Here is a 26208-nt window from a genome sequence, read left to right as displayed (position 1 = left end):
ATATATATATATATATATATATATATATATATATATATATATATATATATATATATATATATATATATATATATATATATATATATATATATATATATATATATATATATATATATATATATATATATATATATATATATATATATATTTTTTTTTTTTTTTTTTTTTCCAAAAAAACTTTTGAGACACAAAATTAGCAAGTAAATCGAAAAGAGTTCATTTTTACTTTAAAATTTTTTTTTTTCATAAATAATGCTTTCTTCTACAGGTATACACTTCTATTCATTAAAATTATTATTTAAACATACTCTTGTCTAATTTTAGCTAATTGGTTGCTAGTTATTTAACCATCTTGCAGTTTAAGAAAGTATCTCGTTTTATATTTAGCTTTATTCTGCTTAGTCTAGCAGTATCAAGTTTTTCAAATAAAGTGATATAGACTGATACATTTTCTATAGAGTGATTTAAGTGTATATTTTATGTGGAAGAGAAATGGTGAGTATGCACTTGTGTAACTGTTACGCTATGAACGATACATTTGATTCAGAAGCCTGCTTGCCTGTAAAACTAAATTGCTATAGGGACGTTCATTAGTATCATTTTCCGTTACGAGTAGTTTAATATAATAAATAAAACTCCATATAAAGAATAAGTAACCAAATATACGATGATTTTTTTAAGGAGCGGCACCAGAAATAATTTTTGGAGAAGGCAGCAAAGGGTAAATTTTTTATTTCGAAGTTCTCATAAGGATTTCTTTTTTTCTAAGATTCCTTAAAATCATTTCATCTTCTTTGTAGCAAAATAGAATTTTGCACATACAAACTTCGAATAAGAACGGGACGTGGAACATATTTTTTTAATATTTTAAACCTATGAATTATACTGAACCCTGCACATAATTTTACCATGCTGTAATAATGAACAGCACTAATTAAAAACCTTGCCGATTGCTTGTCGTAATAATTATAACAGTAGAATAAGTTATTAAATAGACCCATAGTTTTGTGTTGAATATTTATAAATTTGTTTATATTTTTCCTATGAGAAATAGCGTTAATGACACTAATGTATTAGAAAATAAATAAACAATTTTAAAAAATAATTAAAAAAATGCCCGTTAAAAAGAAATTTCATTATAAAGAAATAATCGTCTGCGAAAAATTGCTCAAATCAGCAAATTAAATATGAGAATGAGACGTCTTCACTGAGATCTTTCGAACAAAAAAAAAGGTTGTTCGAATCGGATTATTCACTCAAATGTTTTTAATGTAGGGGGGGGGGGTCAGACAGACCGACAAAAACACTACACTATCCTCATCTTTAAATCTACTTTCCAATGTTAATTTTTCAACGTTTATTTAATTATTATATTTCATTTTGACTTGTTTTTGTATGATAGTTTTAAGATGCATTAAGCCTTCTTTCATTTTTCTTGTTTTTTTTTTTTTTTTTCTTTTTTTTTCCCCCTTCTTTTACTTTTACGGGAAAGTAGGCAAAAAAGGATAAGTTATCGAAACTTACGGAACTATTACTTTGGAAACAAAAGTTACGAAAGCGTACAGTGTTTCACTCACTTTTATCTGATCAACATGAAAATTTAACAACAAAAGCGTGTTGCAAGACGGAACCCTTTCTTAACGAAATACGAAAGCTAAATTAAAAGGTAAGTTCCTTATAGTCCAAAGTAATCCACTTCAGATAAAACCTTGCTCCTCCTATCTCAACATAAACAGGGAACAAACTAAAACCTAAGCTGTCGGGATCTGATTTTACTTTAGGAATTCCGACTGTTTGACTGGGAACAAACTAAAAATTAAACTTTTCGGATCTGGTTTTACTATAAAGATAAAGTTACCCTGTTACAAGTATCTGTTTTTCTTATGGTCATCACGATTATTTCTATTTCGCTACTTTTACCTGAAGTTCCATTCGACTGAAGTAGCAGATGATCAAAGGGACAAGTTCAGTTTTTACTATAGATACATTAGAAATATCGAAGTTTGAAAGAGTGAAATAATGCATTGTCTCATTGTTTGAAGTTTTATGATTGTGCCACTAATTCCTATGTTGTAGCTATAGTGGAGCTCAGGGTACTCAGCCTGGGACGAGTCAACTTTAAAACTGGTTAAAACTAAGATAAGCATCGGTTGCTATAATCAAGTGTTGGCCAAACAAGTGTTGGGTTTTTTCGTGACGCGTCGCGATTTGTTTACAATACGAAATAAATTTCAAAAGAAAACTTAAAACTTTTAACTTAGCGTCAAACTAAATGATCAAAAGAAAACTTAAAACTTTTGACTTAGCGTCAAACTAAATGATAAGCAGCACACGGTGGAATTTTTAATTTGTATATTGTTTATATTTCCCTCCTCATTTTCTAAGAATTCTATATTTTTGACTCTTTTATCGGACGCCAACAATGCTGAGGTGATTTATACAGATTATTTCAGAATTGAGGCAGTAAGAAGCAACGGGATGTAAGTTGACATTTTCAAGCTTTGAGTACAACGCGCTTATAGTCACGGTCCGAAGACTTTCATTGGAAAGTTTTTCTAAATCATGCTGTATAACAGAACTTTCCAGGGCTACTAATACTATCTCTTGCCCCAAGATGGAGGAGAGGTTCACCTACCATTTGTACGGGTTATCTCTAAATTTTTAATTTGATCACCTACATCCCTTTGCTTTTCTCTGTCTTAATTGTAAATACGCCATTGATTTCTTAACTACAACTGTGCTACTTTTTCCAGCTGTTAGATTTATTCGGCATTATGAAGGTTCCTCTTATATGTGTTTGAGTAATTTGGATAATTAGTGATGATTAGCATGAGGAGTGTTCGGACTAAATAATGAACTATTAAAGCCTAAATTTTTCAAAGTAATGCTCGTATTAGCTTCATAACTAACGTTCTGGTGAATTACTTTTTAAGTAATAGATACAACTAAGAGAAGTTCAATTATATGTAACACTTATTGAGTTACCATGAGGAGGAGAAGCAAACGTATTTACTTCCATAATCTTGATTTTAATTTATCTAATTTTACATTAATTTTCAATTTTTTGAACAGTCTCATGTCTGAAAAATAGTATTGTGCGCTTTAAATATTAGTAAGAATTTTTAGAGACTATAAAAAAAGTATTGCCATTAAACGACGAAAGAACATAAAATAAATGAGAGGTATACATTTTCAAAAACATTTTTCTCGTCAGAGCAATATGGTGAAAGCTGAGCCAACTGTAATAAATGCCTATTTAAAACATTAGTATCACAATCTGATTGGAAGATAAGCTTATAGTGAAGTAAGTGCTGATTTCTTTTACCCTTGTTGTTTGAAGAGCTAATGCTAAATACGTACTTCCATCAAAAATCCCTTCCTTCAGGGGTGTACTACCTATTGTATCGATAATAATAAATAGAGCTTTTTCAGTGTACTTTTTCTGGAAATCTATTTCAAAAACACTCTCAGGAATTTTTTTGCAAAGTCGAAAGTATCTTCTTTTTTTTCATTAAAATGAGTCTTTTGCAGAATCTTGATTTAATGGTTTTTTTTTTTTTTTTTCAAATCATTATTTGAGACAAACTGGTAAAACAACTCGGAAAAACAGTTAAAAAGTTACTGTACATGATTTGTTAGAAACAGATCTCTGAAAATACTGATCATATAAATTGTATAGACACTTCAGCAATAAAAACTCGCTGAAAAAGGGTACAACAAACCTTCAAAATCACATTTTGAGGAAAACGGATATTCGTAGCTCAGCAATTACATCAGAAAACGTGTTGATGAGTCATTTAAAGCGACATGTTTTGTACTTCTAATTGGGGTAGAGATTTAAGTAAGATTTTTTGAAAAGATAAATAGTTACAGAATGTAAGTAAGCATTTCCATTTTTAGTTATTTATCTGAAATCAATGCTTTTTAAAAAATTTTTTGGATTTAAGCACCACTTCATAACGTTGTCACAATAAAGGATTCTCTGAATTAATGTAAATGAAATTATAACGATTTGTTACCTTGCATGAATGCATAAAATGCAAGTTGATCTGTTACTTAGTTTCATGACATTAAGAACTGCATGGATCGTTTACATTATCTTTGCATTATTTAGATGCTTAAATCAGTTTTTGTATGATTATCACGAAAATTTTTCTGTATCAAAGTATGAAACATCCTTTTGACGTTTGTCTGAAAAGCAACCCTCAAAAGTCTCATTTAAAAAAAGAAGAAAAACATTTTCGTAACTCGACAACTACATCTGAAAGCATGTTTAGAACAAAATTTATTATTTCTAATTTCAGTAGTTTTTTTTTTTTTTTTTTTTTTTTGAGCAATCACGATTGCTTATTGTTCTCATTTGACTGTTTTGATGTCCTATCTTTTTATTTTCCCACCGCCACCCTCCGCACCCTGTCACCGTCGACCGGCTCCTCACGATGCTGCTCCTATAGCGAAAGCCGTCTCCAGGTTGCATCCATGTCCTACACACACACGCATACATACGCAGCTAAACACACACACACGCACGCACGTACACACACATACACACAACTACCTACACATTCATGTCTGCACACTGACACAAACACATATTCCTACACACACATACACATACCCTCCCCCCACACACATACACATATTCATTTACACAACTACCCACACACTTATACCAGCACACAGACAAACACACATGCCTACACACACATACACATACCCCTACACACAAACACACATACCCCCACACACAAACACACACGCCTACATACACACACTTTTGATTGCGAAAAACATAATTTGAATTCAAGATGTCAAAATTCAAATTAATTTTTTTTTGTTAATTTATTTATTTTATTTTTTTTTTTTTTTTTACTTTGTAAAGAAGACAATTTAAATTTCCCGACCGTTGGGCGAAAGTAAAAGTTTTGGAACATAAATCTACATAAGTTATTTGATTTTTAAAATAATATCCTGCTATATGTCGAATGAAAACTTTATCAGCGTACGTAAAAAATGCGTACCCTTAGTATAAATCAAGGGTTCCCAAATTGGGTGACGCGGCACCCTAGGGTACAATAGGAAGAGGCGAGGGGTGCCATGATGTGTCCATGGTATCAATATACGGTAAATACTGTATCGTTAAATCGAAGTAAAACTGTATATGTATATGACAGAGATAGACAAGGATGCCGTGAGAAAATTCTAATTCTTCAAAGAATACCGCAAACCGGAAACGTTTGGGAAACCCTGGTATAAATTATAAAAGATTTTTCCCCCATACTTCGTTACTTATTCTTCTAAACGTGTTATATAATGATGTGAAATCTCAAGCATCAAGACAACGCACCATAATTTCTTAGAAATAATGTAATTTACTTCCTAAAAAGCATTTGAATAGTAGGTGCTAAATCACGTAGTTACGTCACACTTTTATCATCAAACAAAATAAATACAATCTTCATTGTAAGGCAAAAAAAGTCCAGAGCTCAGTCCCCCCCCCCTTTCAATGTAGTTACTTATTCTGCTACAAATATTGTAGAAGATTGCAAAATTTCAAGTATCAATGAAGCGCATAATAATTTCCTATAAATAATGAAATTAAATTCCCAAAAACCATTTTAGGTGCTAAAGCGAATAATTACTTCACATTTGATATCAAACAACAATATCACTGGAATTCCAAGTTGACGGAATTTCATTCCTAAAAGTACTTTGTATAAGAAAAAACTTATTTCGAGTACAGCTTTCTTGAAATAAATGCGATCATTATTGCAAATCAGAAAGAAGTCTCGAGTTTAGCAAATATTTTTCCTTCCATTATCACAACGGCATAAATTTAATCAGATTTTAGCGGTTATTTAAGACGTAACATATAACTAATACCTCATAAGTATAATATTCCGTGTTTGAAATGCTCGGTAATCTTCTTGTCACGCAGAAACCGTTCCCTCTGGCATTAAAAGCGTTCATTCCCCAAAAATTAAACGAATTTACTTCGAAAACAGAAGCTCTGTAAGAATAACCGAAATCCAAACAATCGCTCCTTCGTTTAATAAAGTAAACGCTCCCGATTTGAAAAACAAATATTTGTCTGTACGAGTCCCCCCTCCCCTCCCTCGAAAAACAAGACAAAAAAAAAGGAAAACTATTCATAACCGAAGTAAATGTTTTATGGCTAGACCGTCTTTTGATGGGAGAGAAAAAAGGGTATTTTAGGCATTTGAATAAATATGGCGCGAAAAGCTATCCGCTATGGAACTAGATGTGTATCGATCAATTTCCGCCAACGTTGAAAACTATCATTTTCATATTTAATGGTTCTTTTCTCGGTATTAAAGTACTGTTACCTCCAAAGTTTATTCTCCCGAAAATTTTGGCGCGGGATGCGGCTCGAAATGTAAATAACAGAGCCGATATCAGCATTGGTAATCGGACATGTGGAGGTAGGTGGTAAGGGGTGCGCACAGTTTTTGCATTCCGCCGGCTTAAATAAAACATAAATGTTATAAAACGGAACAATGGGAACACGGAGATTAAATTGAAATCGTATTAGAGAGAGAAAAGTAGTTTTCGTTGCCTCCATTTTTACATATGGATGAATTTATTTTCCAATCATACTGCGCTGGAAGAGCGTTTTTCCAAGCGGTTGCCAGTTATGATGTTTTGGAGAGGACACAGTTTCCATTTACTTGAACGGCTTCTGTAATCTCATTTCTGCATTTCCATCACCGCGTTTAATAGGCAATAGAAATTCACATCCCCCTTCCCCCACCCCCCGGCTCCACCCACCCGAAAGATGATTGGTGGATCGGTAATTGTTGTTTTGCGGCTTTGGTGTTTGTTGTCTGACGGAGTGCCTTCTTCCAGCAATGACCATTTAGGCTCTGCGATGTTCCATCCTTACTTCTACGAGAGGATGAGGGCCCTACGACTCGCATGGATCTGGGGACTCAAGCTGAGGGGATATTCCGGTACGTTGACACTCCTTTCCTATGCCCCTCGAGCTCTTTCTACGAGTCACGTGGTCTTTTAATTGATGCCGCGATCGGACTTTCAAATAGTTCTGATGTGTACTAAATCGCAACTCATTATATTTGAAAATCGTTAAGAAGTATTGTCTGGAATGCATAAATTGCTTGCAACATTTTATCCTTTCATGTTCCATTGATTATAAAAGACTGCTAAAAAGTAAAAATTATTTTAAAGGATCCCTGTTTAAATTTTGCACTCGAAAATCGTTAAGAAGTATTGTCTGGAATGCATAAATTGCTTGAAACATTTTATCGTTTCATGCTCCATTGATTATAAAAGACTGCTTATAAATTTAAATTATTTTAAAGGATCCCCGTATGTATTTTATTTTATATTTTTAGTTGTTTACAACACTAATTTTTAAAGACAAAATTTATATGAAACTCATTTCAATCTTAGAAATACGTAACAAATTTTTGACTGCGCACATATATGTCTTAATTTTATAATATATTTATCGCATAGCTATCGTTTGATTGTATGTACAAAATAGTTTAATTTTTTCGTATCTATTCTTTGTTTATGCTGATTTAAAAACTAGCAAATAAGATTCTGTGAAGGTTTTAAATAATTTTCAAAAAATGTTTAAAAACTTACGCTTGGAAACGCATTCATCTTTTTAAATAACAAAAATATTTAATACATAATTTAGTGCTCTTATTTATCAGTAGGATAAGATTACTGCATTTTTAGTGAGAATATGTCAAAATTTAATTGCATTTTGAGATAGATGCAAAGTGAGTTTTAAAGCAGAATCTGTAACTAAGCAATACAATCGTTTATGTGACAAAAATCTGCCAAATGCTAAATTTTCTTATTTTAAGAAAATAATTACATCATCATATTAAGTTGTTCAATTGGGAATGCACCGAGTTTTGCTAAAAGAAATATATGTAAATGCTTGTCTTTCATCAGTTTAAAATATTGTACAATATGTATATGCATACATATATACGGTACACACATCTATTGGTACATTTTTTTAATACTTCGTTTCAACTATATAGCTTAAATAAAATACTTATGTATTACTATAAATATTTAAATAAACGCAGAAAGTGAAAACATACTTCCTTGACATCATTAAAAAACTTTAAACATCAGCGATTTATTTTTAACCAAGCGATTAAATCTGAAATTACTTATTGACTCTTGGATTATTTTCTCAATAACTTTCCGCTTAACCCTCTCACAGACTGTTCTGAGTAATCATTATAATGAGCTTCACAACAGGTTTCATTTTCGGTATTTTTTTTTTAATTCAAAGTGCGATGCTTCTGTCTCATTAGTGACCAAAGGGTTAGCACAGAATTTACGTAATTAACGAAAACAAAACCTAGCAACGTCATAACTGCTACTCATTATTACAACTGCTACCAAAATTGAGGCAGTGAGAAACAAATAGGTGGAAGTGACGACGTAAAATTTTTTCGTAAAACGTGTGCAAATGTGGAACTGTGGATAGAGTTTCATTGAAAAATTTTTCTAAATCATGCTGTATAGCAGCACCTACCAGGGCTGATAGTCCGATCTCTTGACAAGAAGCAAAGGAGAAACTCTCCTACTATTTGTACTAGTTTTCTTCCAATTTTTAATTTTGCCACTTGCATCATTTTGCGTTCCACTGCCTCTACTGACAAAAGTGATACTTTATCTTTTTCCTTTTATAGGGTGGTTATGATTAAAGTTACTCTGTTAAGTTTTACGTAGAACTCGTTATAAAAACATATGTCATTAAAACGTCGATTATATGTTATATGGACCAAGGGAAAAGAAATATGCAGTAAGAAAATACTACTGCATTATTTTTACGAACAGATAAAGGCTTCTGGGTTTTTTACTAATGGAAAAATTGCTTTATCAGAGAAACCTTTTGCTTTGCTGTTGTGCATGAGTATGCTATAGCACTCATTGAACAGGTGATTGAAGTAAATGTTTAGCGCAGTGAAGAAATGAAGTGATAAAATCCGTGGGGTTTTTTCCCCAAATTATTTTTCTTAATGCGTAATCTTCGCTCGCTTTTTCCCGCCTGGTGGTAAAGATTTGAGGCAGCGAGAAGCAAAGGATGTAAGCGGCAAAATTAAAAATTTGGAGGTAGCCATTGCAAATGGTAGGCGAACCTTCCTCTGTGAGCAAGAGATAGTTCTAGTAATCCTGGTAGGTTCGGTTAGACAGCATGATTTAGGAAATCTTTTCAATGAAATCCTACCTAGGGCCGTATCTTTAAACGCGTTTTACTCAAAACATGAAAATGTCCACACATACCTTTGCTTCTCACTGCCGCATTTGAGGTAGTGTTTCTTCATTGTAAATTTCCTTTCCCCGTAGCTCATTAAACCAGTTAAAACAAGATTTGCATAAGTCCAAATAGCATAAATTATAGATAAATTTCAATTTAAATGAGTTAATAAATAATGATTGCCTCACTGAAATATCTATTTTAACTTGTTATACACGTTAGAGTCAGAATTTTTGTGAAGTTTTTCAATTCCGAAATCATTTGCATTTTTTACGATAACTTGCTTTAGTTTGAAAATTAATTGTTCAAAAAGAAAACAGCATTTATGACACGGGTAAAAAAGCTCTAGTATACTCCTGGGGAATTCAAAGTTTTACACTTTGAACTTACTGTTGCTTGAAGCAACCTTCAAGAAAATGGTAAAGTGAGGGGAAAATGGGATAAAAAAATCGTTATCCGAAACTAAAAAAACTCAGAAGCGATACTGGTCAAATAATAGTCTTCTAATGTGCTTAATTTCTATTAGTGACATATCTGGCACAAAACAGAAAGTTTACCTGTAAAAGTCAATAACTTTCCTAAAATTAGCCTAGGATCATCCTGAAGAATTCAGAAATCTTCCTAACAAAAGCCAGTTGCATTTCTAGAATAAATTAGGAACCTTACAAGGCAGTTTATATACTTTTATAGTAGGTAGCTTGACACCTTCCTGATCTACCAGGAAGACTCTTAGAGAATTTTAGTAAATTTGGTCGAAGCTATGGCAGAATTCTTAGCAAATGCTGCAAAGCTTATTTGTCTGCAGTTCTTGTAAAGCTACGGTGTCCAGAGACTGCACTACGTCCTTGTTTGTGGCTCAATCAATCCAAAAAGTCAGAAACAGAACTGTAAACGGAACACCTAAAAAAGAACATGAAAGTTTCTTCACACTGATGACAAAAAATATTTTGCACAACAGTAAGAAGCTTGCAGTCATGCATGAAGCAACTTATAGCAATTTAGGAAAATTTTTGCAAATATGCTTGTTTTTCACGGGAAACTGGTTGAAACCCGGGCACTTCCGAACTTTACGTGGAAATAATCAGTAACGTTTCGGACCCAAATTGCAAAATTGTTTTTGTGCCTCTATTTTATCACAATACAAACATCTTAATAAGATAATGAATGGTAAGGTAAATAAGTTTTATTTATTTATTTATTTATTTATTTTATTTTATTTATTTTATTTCATTTCTTTTCTTTTTTATTTATTTATTTATTTTGTCTTTTTGGTTTATTAAAATTGAATCTTTAAGTAATAACCAAAAACAAATAAAATATTCCTTTATTTTTTACAAGCAAACTGCCATTAAGAATTCGACCTCTTAAAAAATTAAAATTTAACAAAAAATTTGGCTGTTTGTTTCCGCAAACAGTGATCACATGCGGTAACCCTGACAGAGTTTCAGGGAACCTAGGTTAAAGACCCCTGGTATACTCGTACTGAATAATATTTCTCATTTTATTATCATATAAATTATCATACAATGCTTACTTCTCAAACTTAGCATATTGAAGAAAGACATCAAATTGCTCATTTTCTGTTCTTCTTTTGATTGTGAAGCAGTCTAAGGGCAGTACTGCCGTTGGAAGATACAGGGCAGTATCTGCAAAAATGAGTTTTTGAGATGTTTGAAGGAAACGCGTTTTGAGTTCCATACTAACAATAGTGTAATGTTGGAACTTGACGATTATTTTCAGCGGAAACCAAATAAGCAAGATTCTACAGTAAATTTAAAGTGCAATAGATGGCAAAAATGAAAGTTAATGAAAAATAAAAATTTTGCTGATACTGCCATTTACTTTTCCAGTGCAGAATAGAGTTGGAATTCTATTAAATAGCAAAGCTCAACGCTTTCTGCTCGCACATTTGAGACAGGGCTATGTAGAGCACTAGGAAGAATAATACTAATCCTTCTGGAGCAGCCTAAAAACTTTTGAGCAAAGCAATTAAGATTATGTAGAAGGAGTGTTACTTTACACGGTGACAAGAAATAACTTAGACACACATAATATATTACAATTTTAATGCTAAAGAAAATATTACGACCAAACTTCAAAATAAATATGAATACATTATTTAGTCGAATTATTTAAAAATTCTCAAAGTGGCTACTTTTTGTCTTTGTACAGAGCTTTAAACGTATCACAAAATGTTCGACTATGGGCTGCAATTCACTTACTGATATTTTATCCCATTCCTTGCATAAGGATTTCTTAAGGGATGACAAAGTTTTATGAGGTTTAGCAAAGCTTTGTTCTGGTGTAAATTGCTATTTTTGCACGGTATCTTTATTATTGAATGCATTTTTTGAACTTAAAAAGATTCATTGGTGAAATGTATTGATGTAACACATATTTCTTGCATATTCGCGATTAAGCATTATTCATAATCAGGCATATTTCAAGAATAATGTTCCATATGTTGACTAAAAACAGAACGAAAAAGAAAGCAAGTATAAAATGTGCCACATGATTTCAAACGCCCATCAACTATTTAAATCACAAATTAGGTTTTTAAATTTTTTTACAATTTCTAAAAAAAGTACTTAAATAATCCATCCCAGTTGCATTTTTCAAGTTTGCATAAACTTTTAACTTTTATTATTCCTGATTTGCCTTCTAGTACTTCAAGTTTTAAACTAAGTACTGAGACGGAATTGACATTTGAAGATTCGTCTAGAAATTGTACTTTGAAATTATAGACGCAGAAACTAAAAATTAACTCTATCCATTTTTTCGAAACATATAAGTATTTTAATACCACCCCAAACAGAAAAAGAAGGAATAGAATAATTCTTTCCGGTTGGAATCTAAAGATCCCAAAAGGCCGGATACAATCTGGAACCGTCTCTAGAAATACCCTCACTGTGAAGAATGCCTCCCAGAATTCCCCAAAGGATGGTGGAAGATCTAGAAAGAACAAGAAGAGATACCATCTGATTGTCATGCCATACTTTCGAGCTTTCTGAAAGAGTATCAGCCACCATGCGGAACTTCACTCAAAAAAAGAAAATGGCAAAGAAAAAATCTCCTGGTGGATAAATCCATCGGAAACAAATGAATACGAATTCCTCTCAGTAATTTTTTCGTTTATTTCTAGATTTAAATAAAACGATATCGATTATGATGATACTTTATTGTGCTTAAATTATAAATGCCGAAGGATTGCAAATGGAGCACTGAAGTATTTATTCTTTGGAATAAAAGATTTTTCGGAGTGAATATTTCTGTTATTTGCATTGAGTGAAAAATTTTGAATTAATATGAGTTTAAAATGTTCGCCAAATGTAGAAAGATAGAAAGCTTTTGTAAGCGGTGGTGAAGAAATGTTAATCGCTGATGATTAATTTTTGATATTGAATGCTTTCGATAAAAGAAGAAGGAGTGATATTTTTACACAAAAAAAATGCCGTTAAAGAAAGTATTAGAATAACTGTGATTAATCTTCTTCAAAAATTACTGTGAACATTAACTTCAGCAAAATTTGTTACCTTACTTTAATAACTTAAAATAATGTACAATCACATAAAAAAATTTTAATTTTTGCTAATTCAATGTAGTTATTACACTAAAAACTAATTACGAAGCTCTTGAGTTCAATAAAATAAGATGCGAAGGCCACTCTCTTCAAATCTGCCCAAACGGGGGGCGCTATTGAACTTTTTTTGGAGGTGTATTTAAAGAGGCTTTTGTTTCTCCTTTGGGTGGCATCGTCTTCAACGGATGCTCCTTTGTTTTTGAGGAGGTGTGCCATCGCTCATGTGGGAGGATGGGTATCGTTTCCCTCTTCAAAATGAGAGGAGGGGGGGGAGAGAATGAGGTACTGCCATAAAATTTTGCCGATCGAGCCGTTTATCTTGTGTTTTGCACTTCTTAATGGCACCCAAATGTTGCGAAATATAATTGCAATGCTAACCAGCTTTCAGTTTAAATCGTTATAATACTTTTATTATACTAGTACATGTCGGCATTCTTAATCATAAACATGATCTGAAGCAGTGGAAAGCAAAGGGATGTAAGTGCCAAAATTAAAAATTCGGAAATAACCATTACAAATGGTAGGCGAACCTCTCCTCTGCCTTGGAGCGAGAGATAGTACTAATAACCCAGGCAAGTGCTGCTATTCAGCATTATTTAGAACTAGTGGTAGCCGCACAGCTTTGCCCGTAATAAAAAAATTAAAAGGTCTTTTGGTTCGCCTGAATATTTACAAATAATGTATGGTGGATTTTCTCGCCAATTGGCTTGCACCCATGTTACGGTTCCACGTTATGATAATTTCGTATCTCGCCAATTGGCTTGTGCCCATGTTACGGTTCCACGTTATGATAATTTCGTAATTTACTCGTTCATCTTATGATAATTTTGTTCTTAAACTTGGAATAGAAAAGAACCACATCGAATTTTCGAAAAATCGCTTCAAGGTGCACACCCCCATGCTACAAACTAATTTTGTGCTAAATTTCATGAAAATCGGACGAACGGTCTAGGCGCTATGGGCGTCACAGAGATCTAGACATCCTCCGGATATCCAGACATCCAGACAGAGAGACTTTCAGCTTTATTATTAGTAAAGAAAACAAATTTCAATGAAAGCCTACCAAGCACCGCAACTTTAAACGCGATTTAGTCAAAATTTGAAAATTTCCACTTACATCTCTTGTCTTGTCACTGCCTCATTTGTATTAAGTACAAAAAATCTTGTTGAAAAAAAGTACTTGCAGTAAATCTTATTTATGCAAACACAGCAATCAGGAAAGAGTGCAACTTCCAAACTATTCATAGCACAACTTCCCAACTTAATAAAAATCATAACTTTGGATTATCATCTTCAAATCCGGACATTTTTCAAGTCCGGACGTCAATCTGGACGAGAGAGTGAAACCCGGAATGACTGGACCAAATCTGGACATTAGGTATGTCTAGCTATAAGGTTATCAGAAATAAGTTTTGAGATAACGGCATGCTTTAACTAAATTTGTCACTTTTCCGTTAAGAAACAAAAGATGTAGCTTGTATAAATGCGCATGTAGAAAAGAAAGAACCTAAAGCTATAGTCAAATCTGATTTAAAAAAAAAAAACTTCAAATTGTATCGAGTTCGTAGGAAAAAAAAAAGAAATAATATCAGGTAATTACTTAACAATAAAATATGTAAAAAAAGGAAAGAAATATAGCATTTTGTTGTTTGGTATAAAACAAAATTCCGTTATTTCGGAGAAAAAATAGAAGTTTTATCAGAGCTAATGAAAAGAAATGGAAAAAAGGTGCTTCCCTTTCTTTACATCAAGTTACTCACTCATAATAAACATGTTATACAACCAGAAATTTAATCTCAATTTTTAGGAGAACCAACAATGTGCTTTTAATTCGACCACCCACACTTGAATCCGAAAGATCTTGCAATTTAATTTCAAAGACAATACTGAAGAGGATACAATTATTTCTCAAAGGAAATGACTTAATCTCAGCAATAAATTTGTTGATTAATGAGCATTTCCTGACGGAACAACTCTTTAAGTTCATCTTTTCGTTTTACTCCAGCCTCACTTTCTCTGCCGACGATGTCGAATCTGGCTTCAAGAGCTTGTTTCAAGTTAGGGGGGAAATGAATAGAAGCGAGAGCAGTACCGGAGACAAAAGTTTTCACTCTTGCCGTAATGGCTTCCACAACTCTGTTAATATCTGACTCAAACAGAGCAGTTAACGTCAGAGTAACAGGTTCTTTCAATTGTTGGCTTAAATAATTCGGATTTTGGACTTTGAGGAATTAAAGTTAAAAACGAAATGTGTGTGAAGCCAATTATATATTACGTTGCAGACACAATTGTGGACTAAAATCCTTTCCGGCGAATTCTTAGAATATTGGTATCGTACATTAATGAGCTCAATGAATTTATTTAATTTTATTGTTTAATGTCTGTACTGGGGAATAACTCAATTAATAAATAATAAAATGTACGTATGGGAGATGTTTAATAAATCCATAAAAACGTTAGATTCTTATTAAAACAGAATAGAGTGCGTTTTGGTATAAACGACAATATATGGAGGAACAACATGTTGTAGTTAAAAAAGAATTTCTCGCGAGAGTGTTTGACGTATTAAGCAAAAAGGACAACCATTGTAACCTAAGTAGCACGTCCATCGTTTAAACGTTTTGTAATCGTTTGAAAACGAATGTCACTACGTTCACAACCGTTGCTACCCAGGTAGCACACGCGACTTTAAAAGTTTTATAAACTTTTGAAAACGATTATCACAACGTTCACTATCATTGCTATCCAGGTAGCGCACACAACGTTTAAATGTTTTAAAATCGTTGTCAGAGCGTTTACAGCCATTTAAAAACGTTAATAAAACGCTAATGAAGTGTGCAACCTAGGAGGAGATCACTTGAAAGACTTAAGGATGCATAATGGTTCTTAGAGAGATCTTTACTGGAAATTACAAGAAAGGCTCAAAGAGATTAACATGGGTAACGAATTTGATATTTTGTTGGATCAATCATAAAGTTGAAAACTCAAATTAAGAACAATAAAAACACCTCTTTAATATTGAAATGGTATTATCGTGTGTCAAACTCCCAGAAAAGGGGAGAGGGACACGAGAGACAACTGACACTGCCCGAAGCAAATGTGTGTAATTGACAAAAGAAAGATTTTGAGTCAGACGGGGCTTATATATTTTAGATCCTAAGGATGTTGCATTCATTGGGACTTGGTTTTTAAATCACTTTGGATAACAGTATCTGTCACTTGCCTAACAACAAATTGCAGTTTCACCTATCCCTTGCGCTAGTACCTCCAAGTTTTTATTCTGTCGCAGGAACTCCTTTGCTTCTAAACGCCTCAACTGGAAAAGAAATAGCGGTAATCGGAAAAAGCTGCGGAAGATTTTTTCCATCCGTATAAGAGTAACGGTTGCAAATAATAATAATGCCGACTCTTAAAACCTGCTAGCATTTAAAAAAATTTTAGACTTTTGAAGATTATGTACGAATAAACCATTTTTCAGTTTAAAACTTCAAATTCTTTTCACTTCCATTGATTATTCCATGTGAAAAATTAGTAAGAGCTTAACAATAACTAAATTTAAAATCCCCTCTATTTTAAATAACATTGGAAGCTACGTGTGATTTGAGATTTTTTTAATTATATATTAAAACTAATATGTGATAGACTAATATATTTAAAGAAAACATTCTACATTTGCTCCATATGGCAATCCAGCTCATTCTGGTGAGACCTTTAATCCTGTATACCAATTATCCAGTTGCCAGTAATTGCATTATTTTCATAAAAGGTAATTTTTACTTAAAAGCTTTCCTCCCTTCCCTACAAAAATGCACAGGAATGTTGGGAAAATAAAAATAAATATCTCTATCTTGCCCATGTGCTTAGATTCGATAAAATTTAAGGAGTGAATAATCAACTCTTTGAGAATTATTTAGTTATTGCAATGAAATAAATTGATCAAAATGTAATTCTAACTTCATAAAATGGTTAGTTAAAAGAAACTTTAAGAAAAATCATTTTATGATGCTCTATTTCCTTTAAAATGTGAATACTTTCATACAGATACTATGAACATAAAGTCTAATTTATGGGAATCAGGATTTAATGCAATCAAACATAAATTTTACAGCTATAGTTTAAGTTTTCGGGCTACACAAGCAGTTTTGCAGAAATGGAAAAGCAATTTCGATCAATATCCAGTTTTCTTTCATCATTTGTTTCGAAATATTGTTATCTAGTTGTTTTATGGGAGTATTTAACTTGAAGGATATAATGATTCAATGTCAAATATCTATTCTCGTATATCCCTCGATGTAGATAGTAATAACTCAAATTTTTTGGGCAAGGCCATTCAATGTGCCATTTTTTTAAATTGTAATGTGCTTTGTTGCTCTTTTGATTTATCTTGTTACTCTTTCGGTGAGTTCTGTTGTTCTTTCAATACCTTCTGTTGCCCTTACAATTCGCCCGGGTGCTCTTTAAGTTCGACCTGTTGCTTTCTCAGCGCGCCCTGTTGATCTCTTGGTATACCCAGTTGTTCTTTTTATGCACTCCTGTTGTAATTTTGGTATGCTCTGTTACCCTTTCAGTTCACCCAGTTGCATTTTTTGAAGTCCTTCCACGCTATCCCGAATGCCTAATAGGCAGTACAGTTACTTTTTTACCTCTATTTTTGCCCCAACAGGGCTGTCACAATCGATGACACTTCTTTTGCAATAATAGGGATCCCAGGAGTTTTTCTTCGAATATATGTGCGTAGTCAGTTCTGACGTCATCACATAGAAATCATCAGCTAAAAACCAGACAGAATAACATATTTTCTTTTTAGATACCCACTTTGTTATAAACCTTAAAATAAGGAGTTGAACTACAAAAAAAAAAAAATCCAGAAATTGCCCCAAAGTTTCTCACAGAAGTCTTTTTTTTTTTTTTTTTTTTTGTATGCCTTTTTGAAAATATTTCCTGACCTGAATCCTTCATTCCAAAGTTAACATCAGTTATTGGTGTAGTTATAATTATTCAATTAGCATAAGTGATATCTATGCTGAAGTTGAAACTTTTAATCCTCTCGAGCCGTGCATATGAATTAGTACGCATCCAAACGTTGGCGAAAATTCGAAGAATTCTGAAACTTTTTTTTTATTTTGCAGACGGCAAGTGCCCGACTCCAGGGTGTAACGGTTCAGGACATGTAACTGGACTATACTCACATCACCGGAGGTAAGAAAAAGAGGACTTAGATTTTTATTTAGTCAAAAAAAAGTTAATAAGTCATTTTTTGGGGATATACTAAAAATGTAAATAAATAAAAACGAAAGTGAACAAAAAAATAACTGACAAAATTTATATTTGCGTTAGATAAAAACTTTGCAATGAAAAGGACGTATTTAAAATATTTGTTTCAGTTTATACTTGATGGTTTTATTAATCATTTTTTACAAAAAGTCTGAAAGCAATCGATTTTTTTTGCTAGAATTGTATAAACCTATTATTAAAATTTATGAAATCCTGTGACATAAATTTATATATAACAAGCTGCGTTGCCCGGCTTTGCCCGGTCTACCTTGAAAATAAAAACTGTGTCAAGTGACGTATATTACACAATCAGGCGTAAAAAATAAATAAAAAAACATCATGATTTCCCTTCCGAACAATGACGGCAGATATTAAAATACTTTTAAGAAATTAAATCCAGAAAGATGATCTAAAATGCGTAACCATGGAAACACAAAATAAAATAAGATTAAGGAATTAAAATGCGAATGAAAATGGTTCACAATTTGAATGGAATCGCGATTTCTTAAACTTGATTTAAAAAGGCTCGTAACTTTTTTTCCTTTTGAGATAAAAGCTTACTTTTTCGACCATAGGTCGAGTTAGATCTGGAGTAAAAAGGGTCGATTTGTCCAATGGCGTCAAAAAAAAAAGCTGTGGGACAATTCCTTCACTTTTTATTGATTTATTTATTGAAGGAAGTAGTGCCTAAATTTCCGCTAAGCCTAAAACATTCGAGCTAAAAATGCAAATAACTCCCGTCGTAATAAAGTTAGAGCATTGAAACAAACTGCGTAGAACGCGTAAAATTCTACCCTTTCTAGCGATATGTAATATTAATATGTGCAAGTAATTTTTTACCCCCATATTTGACAATTTATGTAAAAATTAGAAGTAGATTGGAATTAAAAAAAAAAAGAATTATTCATCGAATTTTACTCGAACTGATCTGCAAACCTTTTCAGGACTTAAAGGAACAAACTGTGAAAATTTCAGCACAATCGGCCGGGTAGTTCTCGAGTTTCGCGAGTTCAAACACACAGACGCTTTTTGGGGACTTCCTTTTATACTATGTAGTGATTCAAAAAATATTTTCTGCTTTTCAAAAGAAACACAGTTTTTCTGGATCATTAAATTGAGAAACGAAGCTAAATTTCCTCTGAAATATTGACCGAAGAATACCTCGGTCTTTTCAGATGTATAAGATTTGAAGTGAAATAACAGATATTGTTCTCTCCCTCCCCCAACCAAACTTGATTCAGTCGGTAAAAAATTAATGCCTCAAAGATAATCGTTAAAAAAAAATACTTCCAATTCTAGCTTTGTTTATTTGTGGTTTTTTTTTTTTTTTTTTTTTTGCTTGCAATGGCAACCAAGTTTACTTTTCGGAAACCATTGAGACCCCTAATAAAAATAAACTTGTCTGATTTTCATATCTTACTCAGTTATTTAAAAAACATTTAGATTTCTTTTAGTATAAGGAACTATATCTAGCTTTTTTCAGTCATTTATTTCATGAGGCTATTAATTTTTCTATTTCAAGACCATTCAGCCTTCTAAGGAAACCAGTTATATTTCACAGCTTATTCAACTAATTAATTGCGTGAAAAGTCGCTATATTCAAATGTCATTCAGCCCTCTAATAAAAAATATCATTTATCTTTCGTAACTTATTCAGTCCTCAGATTATTTCATTGTTTTGTGGCTTTCAGATGATTCCTTACTTATCTTTCAGCATGCTAATTATTTACGTAGTAGTAAAAAAAATATTACTTTTTATAAAATGTAGCAAAACAAAAGGGTTTTTTCAATTTGTTCATTTATTTACGAATAGCTTTCCATTGGCATTCTCATACTTTCTTCGTTTATTAATAATTTTTTTTCCTGAGCAAATATACGTGCTGCTTAAACAATTATGTAAAAGTTTTTAATAGCTGAAACAAATTTTGTAAAATTGAATTTGTTTCTAGTTTATCTGGCTGTCCGAGGAAAGATAGGATTACTCCAGAAAGTAAGTTACCTTCGAATGTGTTTTCTTTTTAAAGTAAATAAATAAAAGTACATAACTGATAAGATAAAACACACTTATCCTGTGTAAGGGTCATTCTCCAAAAAGTGTAACTTTTAAGTCACACGCACTTTACAGTAAAAGCTTTAAAGAATAGTTCATTTGACAATATTTTTTACGTTCCCCATAAATGTATCCATTTAAATATGTCAATATTTTATGGAAAAAAAACAATATTTTTTGCTTCACAAAATGTGAATTCTCACCTCCGTGGCATGTCACACACCTGGTGTAGCTCATAATGCTGCTTAACAACTTGTTTAAATAAAACAATGAACTTATTTTTTATAACTTTTTCCTCACAAGTGTCTCAAACACTAAATGCACAAGTGTATTTAATTTTTTTCTATTGTGATTTAATTCGTTTTAGTAGGATAATGAGGTCTGTCACACAAAAAATTCTCACTTCCGTTACCTAAACTCAAAATGCCATTCCTCATTAACACGTGGCAGTAATTGACATAGATTTTTATTTTCCATGATACAAGGTTCCCCCTTTGTTTACTTTTAGCAATAGTTGAAGTTGTGAGATTTTTGTCGAAAAACAAGTAGATTTTGCTTTAAAAACTTAGTGTGGTTACTCTGACTTCTCACCTCCGTGAAGTTGAATTTCAGGGATGTAAATTAATGTAAAAAAAGAAGTGAACATGTTTTCATATGCTTAAAATGTGCAGATTGTATCAACGAAGAAACAAAAATTCCCTTGAACAGTGTATCTATTAGGCCTATATTAATGGCAAATTCCTCACCTCCATGAATCTCACCTCCGTGACAGACCTTATCAATATCATTATTTCTGAGGTCAAAATAAATGATGGAGAGGAAATACATCAATAATAGGGATTCTACCAAAATTATAAATTGCCAGTATATCCTCAAATTTTCTAAATACTATTTTTAACATACATTTGAAGCTACAAACTAAGCCGTACTTTAATTAAGAGAACTTAATATTATATTCCAGCTAATCATTAAAATAACTGATTGCATTCACAATTAACAAAATTACTACTTTGATATTAAATTGGCTTCAATTTTTAAATATTAAAAGTTGTTTTAATTTTATTTTTTTTATTTCCGTGAACAAGGCATTTTATTATTTTTTTTCCCATGAGTAAAATAATTCGAACTTAGCTGGGCCATTGTTTATGGTTGCTTCTAGTAGTTAACACTTTCATGCAAGGATGAAAAAATAAAGAAAACAAAAGGTTTCGAAACTGAAAAATAGTTGCGTTTAAAAGTTACGTTTTCTGGAGAATGACCCATAAACATTAATTTAATTTTACGTACATATCATTTTTGCGAGACATCAGCTTCTTTTCAACTTAAAAAAAGATATTTTTGAGCTATTTTAAGTACTAAGGTCCGTGTAAGCATTGATCGAAAACTAGGTTGAATTTTATTGTTTTTAAAGACCTTCTTTATCAAATATTTATTTGATTGGTTTTGATTTCAGAGAAGTACCTATTTCGCAATTTTGTGTGATGGCATCACAATATACATTTTTTAAAAACTTTTGTATTTTTAGATACAAGACATCATAACCATTTTTATTTGTTGCAAGTTCAAAGTATTTGATCTTTGGTTATTTTAGAAATGACATCACATTTATTCACATTACAATGAATGGTGTTAAAGTAATTATTTCCATAAAAATAATTTCGTAACTTCGCTATTACTAAAGCCAGAAAGAAACCAGTTTTAAAAAGTACTTTCTCGTAGTTCTGTTTAGTATATATTCTATGGTAAGGGAGGTGGGTAACACAGTTGGGAGAGTAAAGCGTAAGGTGGCTAGGTGTTGTTTACCAGGGGCTCGGGTAAAAGACGTTAATATGGTTGCTGAAAAGAAGGGAGTATTGAATAAGGAGGACATGGTTACTTTGTGGGTGGGAACAAATGATGTAGGCCACAGTAAAAATGAGGAGTTTTCTAGGGAATGGGAATCCCTGTTGGATAAAGCAACCAGCTTTTCGACAAATGTCCAAGTGGTTGGTTTGCTTCCCAGGTATGGAGTGCATAGGAGCTGGCTAAATCAACGTGCGAGGTGTATGAACTTGCTACTGAAGTCAATTTGCGAAAAGCGCAGTATCAGGTTCATTGATGTATGGAGTCATTGTAAACGGGATTGGATTGCTAGGGATGGCCTGCATCTGAGCTCTACAGGGGTCAAAATGGTTAGTGGATTAATTTTAAGGGCTTTGGAGTCAAAAAACTAAGTTGGAATGGGGGGCATGGTTCAAGCACCAGGTATCGAGAGAATGATATGTTTTTGGGTATTGCTAGAAATGGAAATAAAGTGACAAACAAGAGTAGTAATGTTAACAATTGTAATTTAGGAAATTTCAGGGTGTTAAATAAAAGCAACTTAGGCATGCTTAAAGTTTTCTATACCAATGCTCGCAGTATTAGGAACAAGATGGATGAATTGAAAAGCATAGTTATGGATGAGAAGTTGGATGTTATCGGAATTACAGAGACATGGGCTACCGAATCTGATGCAGAGTTATTACATATTGCTGGGTATAATTTATTCAGACAGGATAGAGTAGGTAAAAGAGGTGGTGGGGTTTTATTTTATGTTAGAGACAATTTTATTTGCAATGAATTGGTCATAAATGATAAGCCTACTGATATTGATATGGTTTGGCTGGAGTTGATGAGCAGTAAGGGCATAAAGCTACGCTTTGGAAACATTTATAGGCGACCTAATTCAAACCAGGGACAAGATGAACAGATGTACCGTATTATTAGTGACATGTCCAGTAAGGGATCCGTTATCATAATGGGGGATTTCAATTTTCCGGGTATTGATTGGAATAATTTTTATCCTGGTAATGGCAAAGAAGAGGAATTTTTAAAAGTAATTGGTGACTGTTTCTTAGATCAAGTTGTAACTCAGGGAACTCGAGAGGAGGCCATTTTGGATCTAGTTTTTTGTGACATAGGTAGTTTTGTTCAGGGGTTGAGTGTAGGGGAGCATATTGGAGATAGTGATCATAACAGCATTAGGTTCCGGGTTAAATTTGAAGTGTGCAAAGATGATAATTTTAGGTTTGTGCCCAATTTCAGAAACACCGATTTTGTTGCACTTAGGCAGAGCTTGAAAGAGGTTTTTTCGTCAGGGTTGGAAAATAGCGACGTAGATCAGCAGTGGACGGAATTTAAGGATAAACTTGCTAAAACCGTTGGGGACTATGTTCCATTTAGGAGAAAAGGTGTTAGTACCAAAATTTGGCCCATGTGGTTCTCCAGGGAGACTAAAGAAGCTCTTAATTATAAGCAAGCCACTTTTCGTAAGTTTAAAGAAACTGGTCAGAGTGCGGAAAGGCTCCAGTATGGTAAGGCAAGGCGAAATTTTAAGTATTTGGTACGGATTCAGAAAAGGGAATTGGAGCAAAGGCTGGCAGATGACATTGATGGGAACCCTAAGAGGTTTTTTGCTTACGCTAATTCTGGGAAAGCTCGAAACAGTCAAATTGGGCCTTTGGTTGATGAGCATGGAAATTTAATCCAAAACGATAGGGATATTGCAAATGTTCTAAATAACTTTTTTTCCAGTGTGTTTAACGATAACTGTATCTCAACAGTTGACACTAACAAGACACAAGCTATTATACAGCTAGAGGATTTTGTATTTTCCAGGGAGGAGGTTTTATTTCATTTGAAAAAGATTAAAGCAACTAAAGCTCCGGGACCAGATAATATTTATCCAAAAATTTTAGTTGAATGTGCAGAGGAATTAGTGGATGTTATTTTGAATATTTTCAATGCTTCTTATAACTCGGGGACGGTGCCAGAGGACTGGAAGCTGGCTAACATAACGCCCCTCTTCAAGAAGGGGTCTAAAGGTATTGCTGGGAATTATAGACCTGTAAGTTTGACTTCGGTGATTTGTAAGATTTTCGAAACTTTGATCAAAATTAAGATCATGATGTTCTTAGAGACTAATAGTCTGTTGACTAGTTTGCAGTATGGTTTCAGGAAAGGTAAATCCTGTACTACTAATTTATTGCATTTCTACGACAAGGTTACCTCAGCTTTAGATAACAAAAAATGTGTGGATGTTGTTTATATTGATTTTCAAAAAGCTTTTGACAAGGTACCGCATGTTGCTCTTCTCAGCAAGTTAGCTGACATTGGAATAGGAGGAAAAACTTTACTTTGGGTTAGAAATTGGCTTACTGGTAGGAAGCAAAGAGTAGTTGTGAGAGGAAATCATTCTAATTGGAGTGATGTTTTAAGTGGGGTTCCTCAGGGATCAGTTTTAGGGCCTCTTTTGTTTATTATATTTATGAATGACATCAATGATAATATTTCTGGAAGCATGAATTGTTTTGCTGACGATGTAAAAGTTATGGGGATTGTCGAAAATGAAGAACAAGTAAAACAGCTGCAAGAGGATTTAGATCATATTACTAAGTGGGCAGGTAAATGGGGTATGGCAGTTAATGTAGGGAAATGTCAAGTGCTACACTTAGGTCATGGAAATAAGCGTATGAGATATCGTTTACAGGGTTCAGTCATAAATCAGGCAGAAAATGTTATGGATCTGGGTGTCTTTATAAATCAGGACTTCAAGTTTAGTCAACAGTGCAGTATTGCTAGTAACAAAGCCAACAAAATGCTTGGGTTCATCAATAGATCTATTTCAAACAAATCTAAGAAAGTTCTTATGCCTTTATATAGGAGTTTAGTAAGACCTCATTTGGAGTATGCTGTTCAGTTTTGGTCGCCTTATCTGAAGAAAGATATTTTTGTATTGGAAAGGGTTCAAAGAAGGGTAACTAAATTAGTAAGGGGACTCTCAGATTTAGATTATGATACCAGACTTAATAGGCTTAACATGTATAGCCTGGAGCAAAGGAGAGTCAGAGGGGACATGATTCAGTTATTTAAATTTATCAAAATGAAAGATGTAAATGGATTAAATTTTTGCGGGGAAAGCAGGACAAGGGGTCATTGTTTTAAGCTATTTAAATCTCAGGCTAACTTGGAAATCAGGAAAAACTACTACTTTAGCAGGGTCGTGGGCACTTGGAATAGCTTACCGGAAGAGGTGGTAATGAGCAAGGGAGTGGATAGCTTTAAGAGGGCCATTGATCTTCATTGGGGACTAATTAATTGACTAGGACCAGCCTAGCTGGGCCCAGTGCCTGTTGCTGGTCGTCTCATTTGTATTTGTATTTGTATTTGTATTTGTATTTATTGCACTCACATTCAAACTATCCCGACATAAAACTTACTAAACTGAAAGTTTACAAGGTTAATTACCAAAGACCAAAACCAGGATAGTAAAATAAATTGTTAATTAATATTATTTTTAGTAAAAATTAGTCTTTTAATCATTATATTCTGAATCACTGTTTCAATTTTCCCTTTCCTCATTCCTCCCCCACATCTTTTCGCAGCCATTTCTTTTTCTCATCTCTTTTCTTCTCTTTATAGTTTTAGCCTTACATGAGACAATTCTAAAGTAAGTTAAGTTTTTGAAATTACTAGATATTTAAAGTTGTTATTCTTATACTAGAATTTATTCTTTAGCTTGCAATAGACATGAATCAAATTAACAAAACTAATTGAACATATCATCGAAAGTGATAACTCAGCTAAAACACGGTAGTTCATTGCAGAAATAACCCACGAAACGAAGTGAATTGAAATATGGCTTTACAACATTCACTCACTAAGTATTTATTCCTTTTGGCCTTAAATCAGAACCAAATTTATTTCAAAAATCCAGAGCTCTTAAGCCACGCCCAATTTTGCAAGGACTCTATCCCAATATACCAGAAAGATCGATTTGTTTTCTATCGAATTCCCGATTCATTATCTAGAAGACCGATTTATGCAATTACAGGTGGAAGAGTCCCTTACTTCATAAATGGATGTCTCCCTTGTCAATTCAATTAACTCCATAAAACAAAAAGTAGAGAAAAGTGATGAAGAAGATGGTGTTATCCACATGAGTAAATAGGCCCTCGTGTTACATTTTCTGCCATCACATGGTTAGAAATGTACTGAACCAAAACTTTAATA

At 33.0% G+C, this 26208-nt stretch overlaps 1 protein-coding gene across 1 annotated transcript in view; it reads left to right on the top strand.

The window, feature by feature from the left end:
- LOC129222951 (uncharacterized) overlaps positions 1-26208 on the top strand; it is a 108262-nt gene that overhangs the window by 38329 nt on the left and 43725 nt on the right. Inside the window, exons 6-8 of the mRNA XM_054857513.1 lie at positions 17981-18050; positions 20075-20115; positions 25618-25645. Of these exons, the coding sequence (XP_054713488.1) occupies positions 17981-18050; positions 20075-20115; positions 25618-25645 (139 nt within the window). The remainder of the gene's footprint in view (positions 1-17980; positions 18051-20074; positions 20116-25617; positions 25646-26208) is intronic.

This window comes from Uloborus diversus, chromosome 5, assembly GCF_026930045.1.
Source record: "Uloborus diversus isolate 005 chromosome 5, Udiv.v.3.1, whole genome shotgun sequence".
NCBI classification, from domain to species: Eukaryota; Metazoa; Arthropoda; class Arachnida; order Araneae; family Uloboridae; genus Uloborus; species Uloborus diversus.
Note: the sequence above shows the minus strand (reverse complement) of the source record. Positions and strands in the feature narration are given on the sequence as shown.